This window comes from Hipposideros armiger, unplaced genomic scaffold, assembly GCF_001890085.2.
Source record: "Hipposideros armiger isolate ML-2016 unplaced genomic scaffold, ASM189008v1 scaffold_60, whole genome shotgun sequence".
Classification (NCBI taxonomy): Eukaryota; Metazoa; Chordata; class Mammalia; order Chiroptera; family Hipposideridae; genus Hipposideros; species Hipposideros armiger.
This window is the reverse complement of record NW_017731410.1, coordinates 4196605-4208634: the sequence shown is the minus strand read 5'-3', so window position 1 is coordinate 4208634 and position 12030 is coordinate 4196605. Positions and strand designations below refer to the sequence as shown.

The window sequence follows — 12030 nt, the reverse complement described above, 5'->3', positions numbered from 1 at the left end:
AAAAAACAAAAAAAACCCTCTCATTATTTTCTAATAGTGTATTAAGAGACGGTGAGACAATAGCTTTTTTTTTTTTTTTAAGATTTTTATTGGGGAACTGGGGGGATGGGAACAGTGCTGGGGAATTGGGGGAAGGGGAACAGACAAGTTGCTGTCATTTTGTTCTTCAGTCTAGTTGTGGAGGACATCACTTCACTGGCCCAAGTTGGCACCATCATTGCGCTCTTCCTGGGCGAGGCACATTGGTCGCCGACTTCTGGACGGCCGCTCACTGCGGCTGCTGGCCGCTCACACTGGCTGCTGGCTACACGCGGTAGCCGATGGCAACCCACTGCCACAGGGGCTGCAGCCTACGCTGTCACAGGCGACTCACAGCAGCCCAGCTCCAGGTTGAGCTGTTGTTCACCATCTTAGCTGTAGAGGGTGCAGTGTCACTGGCCCTCACATGGGAACTGAACCGGAGCCCTCTGGTGTCCCAAGCCAGCTCTTAACCAATGCACCCCTCGGCTGGCCCGAGACAATAGCATTTTGCAGTTGTGTTACAAGGTTAGTCAACGAAAGGCAAAATAAACCAGCTTCAGAAAATTACCTTGTTCAACAATCAGATTTTAAAGTTGAGACAGTACAAGTAGATCCTTTAATGGAAGCTAAATTTTTTTTCAGAAATTATAGGCAAAAAGGCTATATCCTACCCATTGGTGACAGTAAAATAATGAAAGAATGCTTAAGTAGTGTTATAGAAATTGAATTTTCTTATTTAAAAAAAATGTATATGTAATTATTTTTTTACACACAAGGAAAAAGGTGTACGCCTAATTTTTTTCCAGTGTGGCCCCGTGCAATGGCAAGTCCTCACTGTTCATTTTGCCTGGGTGTTCTTTGTGCACCCCATAAAACTATCATGAGGCTCTTCATAAAGAGATCCCTGAGTGTCAGATTCTCTTTGCATCAGGAGGAAGGCCTCTCTGCACTTGTCAAAGGAGCAATAGCTGCTTGCATGGTGGATTTCTTCCTATAGTCTTTGGGCTTGAGTATCTGGTTATTTTGAGAAAAATTGACTCCTTCCATCCTTTAGGAATAAGAAATTGCCTTTATGAATCTCTAGTAATATTCCAGTCGAGAAGCTTTTCTTTAAGAATAATGGACATAGTAGCTTATTTCCATCCCCTTTTCAGTAGGTGTTACTTTGCTGAGAGAGACTGGACACTTAGTCCTGCAGCAAGCATTAAGACCTTCCCGACCAGACGTCCTGCCTGGAAGAGTAGCTCAGCAGGCTCAACCTTGCTGTTTGTCTTCTTGGAGACAAAAACTACACCTGGAACCTTTCTTTTCCTAAGGGCCAGTAGTGATGCCTGGTTTCAGAGGGAGCATTCCTGGAGGATATTGGTGGATTCCTAAGGCCAATTCGTCTCGAACTTGTTTCTGCTTTCTAAAACTGGGCTGTGCCCGGTAGTGGTTATATTCGATTTGTTCTGAGTTCTTGCTTTGACACACTGGTCAGGTTCAAAGACATTGTCTCCTACCAGAGAGGCAGGAACAGAGGTAGGTCACTGTGGTTTTCTTTGAGGCTTTGAGGTTGACTCCCTCTCCTTACCATGTCCTCCTATGGTATTTATCTATCCTGCACCTTTTAATAGATGAAAATGGGCGAGGGAGTTGTGTGAAGTTTAGTGAAGTATATGATGTATCTTTGTTTTTCCTATTAACTCTCCTCCAACCTCAATTTGTGTCTCCTGGAAACCCACGTGCTCTGCCTTTTTCCTGTGTTTTAGCAGGGAAGACACGAGTAGCAGGCTCAGGTGTTCCTTTTATAAACATGACTATTCTCTTAAATATTTCAGGACAGCATTAAAATTTGAGGGCAGAGGTAAGCAGAGGAGGTAGTCCTTTCTACTTCTGAGCAGCTAACTGGGGATTTTCCCCACCCATTCTTTCTACGCTGGGCTAGCCCTCGTGTTAATTCCCTTTGCTTCCCCTCTTAAAAACGTATTTACCACTGCAAATTCCCCGCAGCCTAAGCCCCTGGATTAGGCCCTCTCCTCTGCCTGCCTCTTTACCGCACCCAAGACATCTTCCGTGGCTGGATGAGTTTTGTGGACAAACCCTCTTGGCCGTGCCTGGAGTCCTGCCAGCTGCATGTTTTCATCCTTGTTCCCTTTGCTGTCCTGCATCTCCATGCAGCCTGTAGCATCATGGGGTAAAACCTTTGCCTCTGGGATCACCTCAGTGAAGAGCTGCAGGCTACGGCTTCTGCTCTCCCTTTTTTATCCTTTCTCTTATTTCTTTTGTGAACTTTCTGCTTTGGATGTTAGGATTGGGAGGGACCCACAGGCTAGAATCTCTCATCAAATGTACACCCGTCTCGCCTAAGGTGACCGAAATACCCATTGGACAAGCCAATTAGCTAGGCCAAACCAAAGCAAGTTCCAAGAAGTCTTAGCATGGGCTTGAGAGAGACGGATGGGTGAGCTCTCTGGCTTGGGGGCACACACCTTTGTACTCATTTGTAGAAAAAAGTCATAGAGGTAAATCCCATGACCAATGCCACAGCTCTCTTATAATGGTGCCTTCAGTGGAAGTTCAGTATGTTTACTCTGATGGGACTTTATTTTTCTAAGTTTTTCTTAGGTTCAGTATACGAGTATAACAGACTGTTTTCCTTCTCAATCAAAACTTAGCATTTTTTAAAGTCTGCATCATTTGAGTCACAGAAATCCAAATTAAAAACAAAACAAAATGGGATTTTGGTTAAATATAGGGAGGAGGCTGTTAATTGGCTTTTTAATCTTTTGGTTATAAGCAGCTGACTCACTTAGAGAAGAGGTTTATAGTAAAGATCCACATAGATTAGAAGCAGCACACACCAGGAACTGAACTTTCTCCACGTCTCATTGGCCACCTGGGTTTTGGTGTGGCTGCCACTCTGCTCCATTCTTTTCTCTCTAAGTGGCTTGCTCTCCTTGCCTAGCCATAGTTTTTGCTTCTTCATAACTTTAGTTTGCAAGTAGCCTACCATGTACTCATTAGGTACCCTTCCTACAACTTCTGAAAATAGAGAATTCTTTCATACTTCCAGAAGAAATTCCAGAATTCAGCCCAGCAGATCTCTGGGTCAGGCCTGTCATAAGTCATCTAGTCAGTGCCCTCCCAGCACAGAAGGCAGGGTTATGCGGTCCAAATAGGGCTATGCCTTCAATTATGTCTGTGGGTGGGCAGTTTCCTCCAAAAGGAGAATTTGAAAGTATTGGCACTGCCACTGAGCCTTTCTGGCACTATACACAATATTGGATATGGAGTTAAGTTCTTCCAACTCTTAAGACATAAGCAACCAAATGCCTTACTTCGAATGGGTTAGTGTACATATGATTAGCACGTGCATGTGCGGGGAGGAGGGAAAAGTGGCATTTGCAAAGGCAGGGACCTACAAAGCCTTTTTATTATCAGCTCTGTCCCTGTATCTAGTTCTAACAGAACAGTGCTGAGAAGCTTTAGACATTCAGTTTTTTCTGAGGCAGTTAGGAACATATCCTTTCCTCAATAGACTTGTTTTTAAAGGAACATATACTTTCCTCTCCCCTCTCAAAGGACAAGGAATAGAATAAAACAAAGTCAAAGAATGGTGAGAAATGATGATTCTGGAAAGCAGTTAAATGAGTGGTAGAGGAAGCCAAATCTCTAGTGTCTCCAGAGTGTGGGAACTTGAAAGACAGATTTGCGCTGCAGAACGGGCTTAGGAAGTGGAGCCACCAGCAACAGTAGTGGGTGCTCTGTTGAAGCTGCTTATGTAGGAAAGACTTGGGGCTGGCAACATGGGAGGGGAGTTGTCAAAGTCTAGAGTTTGGGGCATGTCCACTGTGGAACTCAGTTTCCACAAGGTTCCACAAGCTCCAAGAAACTCAGTGTTTTTATTACCTTCTTGGGTACTACTGAATGAAGGCTCTTCACGGGAAAGAGCAGGGCTATAGGTGGTGCCTGGCCTTTGTAGAGCTACACTGAGTGCCCCGGAACCACAGAGCAAATAGGAAGCACACTCAATTAGCCAACCTCACCCAGAGCTGAGAATTGTTCTGAGAACAGCCTGCAAACAAGCCATGACCATGAGTCACCAGAGGAGCCGAGCCTGGAGCAGAGGGTAAGGTCAGGTGCATAAATAACCACAATCGGGGAATCCCAGAACCCTCAGGGTGAAACAATCTCTGGGTCCACATAGATGAGGGCAACATCTATACTTGGGTAGATATGTAAGGAGAAACTAGCTACTTTGAGGGGTGCAGGTTTCACCTAAAGTATATTGGAGCTTATTTGATTACTGTTGCATAAGTGAATACTAATTGTTTTCACAGGGATGGTGAAGAAATTTGGGCAAAATAAATCTGTATTTTGCTGTGTATCATGCACCCACGTTTTTGGCCCAAACTTTCAGGGGAAAAAATCTTTCATTTTAGTTCAAATTTGTATTTGTTTACATTTAGGTACTTGTTTCTTGTATTATAAAGTAATTTTAGCATTTATTTTTTAACATATTATGGTACAAGAAATTTTATGTAACAAATAATTACAAAATACAAGAACAGATACAAGGTACATGAAATTTTATATGCCTGTAACAAATTTACAATATTTATGCATCATAGAAGGCCAAAAACTAGTAGTTGCAGGTTTGTCGTAAGTTCAACAAAACGAATTATCATGTCCCAGGGTATTATTTTGCATACGGATATCGTTATTGATTTCTAGAGTTACACTTTTAACTCATAAGCATAAATAAAAGAATTAAAAACATTTATATAAATATGGAATTAGTACTACCCAAGTATAATGTGCATCCTTATTTTTCCCTCACAAATTTGGGTAAAACAATGTGCATTATACACAGAAAAATACGGTACTTTGCACGTGTGCAGGCTACCTAGAGTCAAAGTTAGAGAAGGAAAATATGGTCAGAACCTTAAGTGAGGAGGGAGCTTTTAAGTCTCTGAATTTCCTTTAGGTTGGAAATACAAAATAGGGCTAGCTTAAGTTCATTTTAGAGATACTGTATTTTCTTGCTATATCTTTAGCAAAGATGGATGCAGTTCTCCCTAAGATGTCTGCATTTATGTATTTGTAATTATTAGGTATATATTTTTATTGTCTGAAAAGCCCATGCCTTTACCTATTGTATGAAAAGGCAGCTCAATAACCAGAATAGGGACAGCTGAACTTTTTGACAGTGATTTTCAAAACTTGGCTATAGTCAAGGAACTGTTCTCCTTAAAATTAATGTTTCCAGTTGAGGTAGATGTAATGAGGTGAAATCTTACTGGCATGGTTATGTTACCTAATTTATTTCAGTTGCCAGATGCCAGCTTTGCTTCAAAGAATCAACAGACCTTCCCAACTCCAGTATCTTGAGACAAGCCTTTTACCATTTACGTTTTCATAGCTTCAACAAACAAACAAGGGAGGAAGGGGCTCCGCAGAATGCCAGCAACACTTAAACCAGCTAGCTAATGAATCCAACTCAGTTGAAATAGCTCCTTTAGAACTAGATGTTTATACTATAAAGTACCTGATACAATTAGACACCCTGAGTTTTTGCCAGCTGCTGAGAACTGGACACCCACAGCAGTGCCCAAAGAACTGGGAATGGACTTGTGTATCTATTTTAAATAGGCAGTACCAGTGGGCACAGCCACATAAATTGTTTTCTGAGGAATGGATTAATTATAAGTCATACATTATTGAACAGAATTTAAAAAAAAATGAATGTTAAAAGGTATATTATTGGATAGAAATTAGGTAAAAAAAATTTTTTTAAAAATGAGGCTAGATTTTCTAAAAGGAGTTCACAGGAAAACTATCCGAATTCCTTCTACATCACAATCTTTAGGGATGCACCCCAAGTCTAAGGCAGGCTGACATGGAAAAAATGGGGAAATTCTCAGGTCTGATTAGTGTAAATGAAAGTCACAGAATTTAGAAAGGTACAAGTCCTGTTGAAAGAAGAGACTGCTTTGCAGGGTAAGGACTGACCTACAACCTGTAGTATTCAGGCAGATTATTGTGTTTACTTGTAAATACAGATTATTTAGTCTCAGTTGCCCTGCTAAATAATTTGAGGCTAGCAGAGCTCTCATGTGTGTAAATTGTTTTGAGTGCATTAAACAAACTTAGTCCCTAGATAGTCTGGGCAGAAAACACATAGCCTGGCCCAGGGTGAGTGCAGCCTGTGGTCAGAATGCTAGCAAGTTGTCCCAAGACTCAAACTAAGGACAACATTTGCCTTTGAATGAGAGCTATAGTCGCAAGGGGAGGAACTGTCCCTGAAATCCTAAAAAGTCACAAACAAGGAAACCCTTGCCTTGTTTAAAATTTGAAAGGTGGTCTAGTTGGATAGTTAAATTCTTCTAAACAGAAGGTACTGGGGCAATAATGTTTTATTTTGCTTAAAAGGATGAACTTTTAGGTGCTTGAGTACAAGAAATGCTTGCCTAAAGCTCTATTCCATATATAATAAATAATCCTCTTGATTATTTCTTATCTTTTCTATTAGCTTTATCTTCAAGCCAGAATGAAGGCAGACTGGGCAAGACTCTTACGCCCCACGCTGCAATTTGGTCTTGTTGCTGTATCCATTTACGTGGGCCTTTCTCGAGTGTCTGATTACAAACACCACTGGAGTGATGTGTTGACTGGACTCATTCAAGGAGCTCTGGTTGCAATATTAGTTGTAAGTATACAAGGCAGCAGCCTGCATCTTGATACTGATAAACACTTGGATAAGTAAGTAGTAGAAAAAAAATGTCCCAGTGAGAAAACCGCAAAGGCAGAGAATGTGGCCCAATGATTGGTACAAGGTAAGAGCTCCAATGTTGTTAAAAGTCATCTTAGGCCAGACAGCAGATAAAAACTAGGTTACCCTTCACAAAAGTTATGAAGGCTCTGACTATAAACAGTTTTCCTTTTGGTAATGAAATGAAAAAACGAATTTACATGAAGAATAACTCTTAAGTTCTGGCAGAGTAAAGCTATTTGCCCAAGACATAACAAAGCAGCTCTCAATTTGGAAGAATCCCTTTAATAAAAAATTCAGATTAGCTACTAATTTTTTATACCCTTAATCTGTACCTGGAATCCCATGCTTATTGCAACTTTATATTATATTGTAAAATACATTGTCCCAAGCTAAGGTATGACCTGTTCTATGCAGGTTGTGTATGTATCAGATTTCTTCAAGGAGAGAAACTCGCCTTTTAAAGAAAGAAAAGAGGAGGATTCTCATACAACTCTACACGAAACACCGACGACGACGACGACAACAACAACGGGGAATCACTATCGGAACAATCACCAACCTTGAAGGTGACAGAACGCCCAGATGAACCTGGCCTGCTTTTTAAAGGAAAATGATTGCAACCTGAAGGCAAGAGGATGTGTCTCTTGCTGGTGTACAAGCCTTTAAGGACTGCTGCTGCTATACCTTGGATGCCCACTTTACCTGTGTGTATATAGTTACATTTAACACAACACTTATCTAATAGCTCTGAGTTCATGAAAAAAATTTCAAGCCTTTCACTAAAACAATGCCCACTTGTACATTTTTTATTAAAAAATGTAATGCTTATGTACAAATGTGTATGTAATATGCTTTCTTAGAATGATGCTTGATAAGCATTTTAGTACATACTACATTTAAGAGGAAAACTGTTGTGAGATGGGAGAACCAAGTCAATACTTGTAAGCATTTGTAGTCAACTGCAGACAGGTGGTGAACACTTTAAAAATCCTACATTCCTTTAGATGACTATAAGTAAAGGCTGGCAGCAAACACAATATCTCTCTTGATTTTGGTGATTCCTAAGAGAGAAGAAAATATGGTTTAACTTTTAAGACCAACAAGAACATAATTCCCCTCTACTGGGGTTATAAAGACAGCACAATAATTCCAATTGGTGACAGCAGCCTGGAAAATACCAAATCTTGCTGGTCTGAAAGATACCTAGAAGACTTTACAGCCATGTAAGAGGCAGAAACTTAGAAACAAGACCCCTGTTCTTAGACGTCTGTGTGTGTGTGTTTAAACTATCCAGAAAACAAAACACAAAAACTTAATGGGTAAGGAGACTAAGCTGTCAAAAGAAATTGGTTGACCCCAAAGCATGAATTTTCAACCCGATGACACTACATTTTCAGTTATCACGTAAAATTTCTTCTGGACTAAGGATAACCATAAATTTTTATTTAAAAAGTTTACATAAGTATACTTAAATCATTACGTGAACACTTAAATAGGCCTGCCTCTATCAATAATAGAAACGTAAGCCAGTTTTTGTGAACTTCTTCTCAGGACACTAAGTTGACAGCAGAAATCACTAGGGTTGACCGTAAGCAACCAACCCAGAGCAGGAACATGGCTGCTGCTAATGTCTGATGCTAACAGTCCTTTACGCAGGCCAGTATTCAGATGGTGTAAAACTATTCACAAGCATGTTTTAATGCCGCCTCCCATGACTAGCACCTTGGTCTAGCTGTCCTGTCTTGATCTGGTCTTCCTGTTTCCACCTTGCTACGTACGCTACAGACTTGCCTATGATGCAACAGCAAGAACTGCCTTATAAAACCCAGTCTCAGAGCACACCACTCCTATGATCCAAACCTCCATTTCAGAGGAAAAAGCCAAGGGCTGGGTCCTCCATGATTATTCTTGGCTCTCCAACCCCTACTATCCTGCTCCTTGTTTACTCTGCCCTAGCTCACTGGCCGACTGCTGTTAATTAAAGTCTGTCAAGCCTGAATGAAGAGCCCACATGCCACCCTCCCAGAGGGCTTAGACCGTCCCATCCACGCCCCCATTCCCTACCGTCTGTATTTCCCTGTGGATCTAGCACTACCTGATGTATTGTGATTGCTGACATGTTTCTTCTCTATCTCCCTGTACTAGAATGGAAGTGCCATGAAAGCAGGGGTTTGTGTCTTTTTGTTCACTGCTATATCCCTTAGTGCTTAAAACAATGCCTGGCACAGAGTACACACAAATATTTATAAATAAATATATATAAAATCTCAACACTTTTCCCCACCCTAAAATGTTATTTAAACACTACTAGATGGCCCTCCATGGCAATCCAAACATCTGAAAATCTCCTCCTAGGTTGTGGTCAAGAGCTCAAGTCGCATAAGGTTTGCTGGAGTTATTAGAGGAAAACTTATGGAATGGATACTGACCTTCTGCAAATTTATTTTCCAGTTCAGTGTTTCCAATGGCTTTTGCTGCTTGACACATTTGTCTAAGCAGTTCTTCCAGGCGCCTCATACAACGAATTATGCTGCCTGGACAGAAAAGTAAAGAAGAAATCACTTGTAAAATGGCAATAATCAGGAACAGCAGGACTTCTGTTAGGAGGCAAGGCAGGAGAACACGGGATGATTAACTAATAGTACTTTCAGGGACTTCCCATGTAGCAAATCAGCTAGCAAACTTGATTGGCTGCAGGCACTAGGAAGGGTACAAAGATGAAAAGTTTCATTCCCATCCTTGACTAATGGCAGATGGAGTCATTGCTTTATTACAAGGTGTTCACACTTGCTCTGACAGAGCTAAGTAAACAAAATGCCCTGGGAGCAGCGGAGAGCAAGTCTGGGTGAAGGCCGGCAATATAACCCGGTCTAAGAATGAGGAGGCCTCTGTCAGGCAGTGACACGGGCAGATCACCGAGGCAGTGCAGAAAAGCTTGTCAACTGCAGCTATTCCAGGACCCTGAGGAGTCTGGCCTACTGAGGCACTTGGATGTCCAACATCCTGTGAAGAGAATGCAACAGGAGATTCCTAAGCAGGGGAGTAACAAGATCAGATCTGTCATCTGAAAGGTGCAATTATTCATTCTTCTTGACTTTAAATAGACTCTTTCATCGGTGCTTCCTTCACACAGTGTGTCCTCAAGGAAGCACAAAAGAGGCGATAAGCCTCTTCCCACTGGACCTGACTCCTCTTCTGAGACAAGTGTTTGTATCAAAGCTGAAGCTGTGAACAGTTTCTCTTCTGTTAGACTTGAGCGAGGAGGGGCCTCGGATCCTTTTTCTAAGTGCTACCTGCCTAAGTTTAAAACTATTAGGACTTTATTTTTAAAGTCTGAAAAACATTAGGAATATCAGGTACTCTGATAAAGCAAGCTGTGAACTCACACTTATTAACTAGGTCCTTATTAAGTCCTTGCAACACTGGAATAATACATTAACACTTATCAAGTTCTTCTAATACCCTCATTGCACAGTGTTGAGAGTTCCTTTTCACCTTTTAATGCCCTCCACATTATGTTCCAATGTGCTCAAGGAGGAAAATCAGCAGATAGATATAACTCATAAAGCAGAACGGAATTTGAGTTGACACAAGCTTAGACAAAGGCCAACAGAAGCCATTTACCTAAGAGCCAGCCCAATCCAGCAGGAAGTGCCCACACACATGCAAAGTACCTTCTCTCCCTATAGGACCATCCTAGGAGCCTGAGAACCTGGACCAGTAAGGATGACTTGCTTGGTTTCTGAACCCGCCTATGGGCCAGAGCAATGAGAACGCAAAGATGCTAATTCGGGTAGTGGAAGGTTTATGGGATGAGATTGGTCATAAAGAAGTCCAGCACTAGGTCACCTTAAAAGACAAATGGGAAAACACCCTTCTTAGAAGGACAATACCATATCCCACATATAGGATGTTCACATACTTTAGACTTGGTTCAAAGGAGTTAGCTGAGGCACCTGGAGTTAGAGAAAAGAAGACTAGATGGAGATCTGTGTTCCAGTCCAGATTCTGTTGCTAAGCAATTAGCTCTGCAGTTGGGCCCTTACTTACTCCTCTCTCGTTTCCCTTTCTCATTTACAAGATATATAATAGTAAATACAATTTAAACAGAGGGCTTGCTCTACCTAACCATGGAGTTGTCTCACTTGAGATAAAAGATGCACAAATTCTTTGACAAAGGTCTAAAGAACTAGATGGTCATAAAATAAACCTTCAGCCAAAACAGTCAAAGTCCATAGCTTTTTTTAATCCTTCTTCCTCTCCTTCCATTAAAAGGTCCATGGAGTTCTTGGGGAAAACCTCCAGCCCTCGATAACAGCCTATTTTCACTACACATTCTATCAAAGTTACTGAGCTCCTTGCAGAGTTTATTAGATGACAGTCAACAGCAAATGGCAGCCAGAACAGAGACACAGATTACATAAAATCCAACCAATCAAACACCAGGGTCAAGAGTAATACCTCATTCCCACCTATATACACGTCTTACAATAACTCTGAGGGCTTTCTTGGGTTATAAAACTGATATGTATAATGACATTGAGGCATCAAGACAAAATTAGTATGAATACATTTTGAGAAAAAAAGGGTAATGTCTACCATTTTCTGAGCACTTATTTTGTGGCAGTTCTGTAATCTATATTTTATGTAAATTCTCTCCTGGCCTTTTCTAGTCTCTAAGACAAATACTGTTGTTATCTTTATTTTACTAAGAGGGAAAAGGAGCAGCTCAGAGAAGTTACATACATAACTTGACCAAGGTTAGAGACAGGAGTAAAGGATGGAGTCAGGATTTGAATCCAGACGGTAAAATTCTACAGCCCCAGCATTTAACTATTGGGCTGTCGGGAAAGTCATGATGCACTTTTGCAACGAAAAACAGAAAAAATACGTCATGAGTTTTCTGACAACCCAGTACATTATAGTGCCTCACGGAAATGTGTATTATTTTACAAAGTTCAATGTATATTAAATTTATTTTATATATTTTAAATAGTTAAGTAAAAAGTAATAATTTTATAAGTTTTTTAGACCCTACTCTAAGTTCTCTTCACTGTTATAGAAATCTTCATTGCCAAGTAATGCAAAGATTTACATCAATGGGTTTCAAGATGTACAAGTAGTAAAAATTGGTAAGAAGGGTCCAGTCAGATAAGGAGTCCGCTTTCTGAATTTGGCAATCAGGTAGTCACTGTGACTTGTGTTAATTTCACTGAAACAGGCAACCAGAGTACTGTGGATCGAGAAGGAAA

General features: G+C 40.9%; 2 protein-coding genes across 3 annotated transcripts in view; one reads left to right on the top strand and one right to left on the bottom strand.

The window, feature by feature from the left end:
- The window catches only part of PLPP1 (phospholipid phosphatase 1), a 100663-nt gene extending 93028 nt beyond the window's left edge, over nt 1–7635 (top strand). Inside the window, exons 5-6 of one of the 2 annotated variants that reach the window (XM_019641442.1) lie at nt 6536–6712; nt 7193–7635. In XM_019641442.1, coding sequence (XP_019496987.1) covers nt 6536–6712; nt 7193–7342 — 327 coding nt within the window. In that variant the 3' untranslated portion in view covers nt 7343–7635. The remainder of the gene's footprint in view (nt 1–6535; nt 6713–7192) is intronic. The other variant, XM_019641441.1, reaches the window with a different exon arrangement.
- MTREX (Mtr4 exosome RNA helicase) overlaps nt 7553–12030 on the bottom strand; it is an 85885-nt gene continuing 81407 nt past the window's right edge. Inside the window, exons 26-27 of the mRNA XM_019641440.1 lie at nt 9208–9312; nt 7553–7839 (exon numbers count right to left, since the gene is read on the bottom strand). Of these exons, the coding sequence (XP_019496985.1) occupies nt 7787–7839; nt 9208–9312 (158 nt within the window). The 3' untranslated portion in view covers nt 7553–7786. The remainder of the gene's footprint in view (nt 7840–9207; nt 9313–12030) is intronic.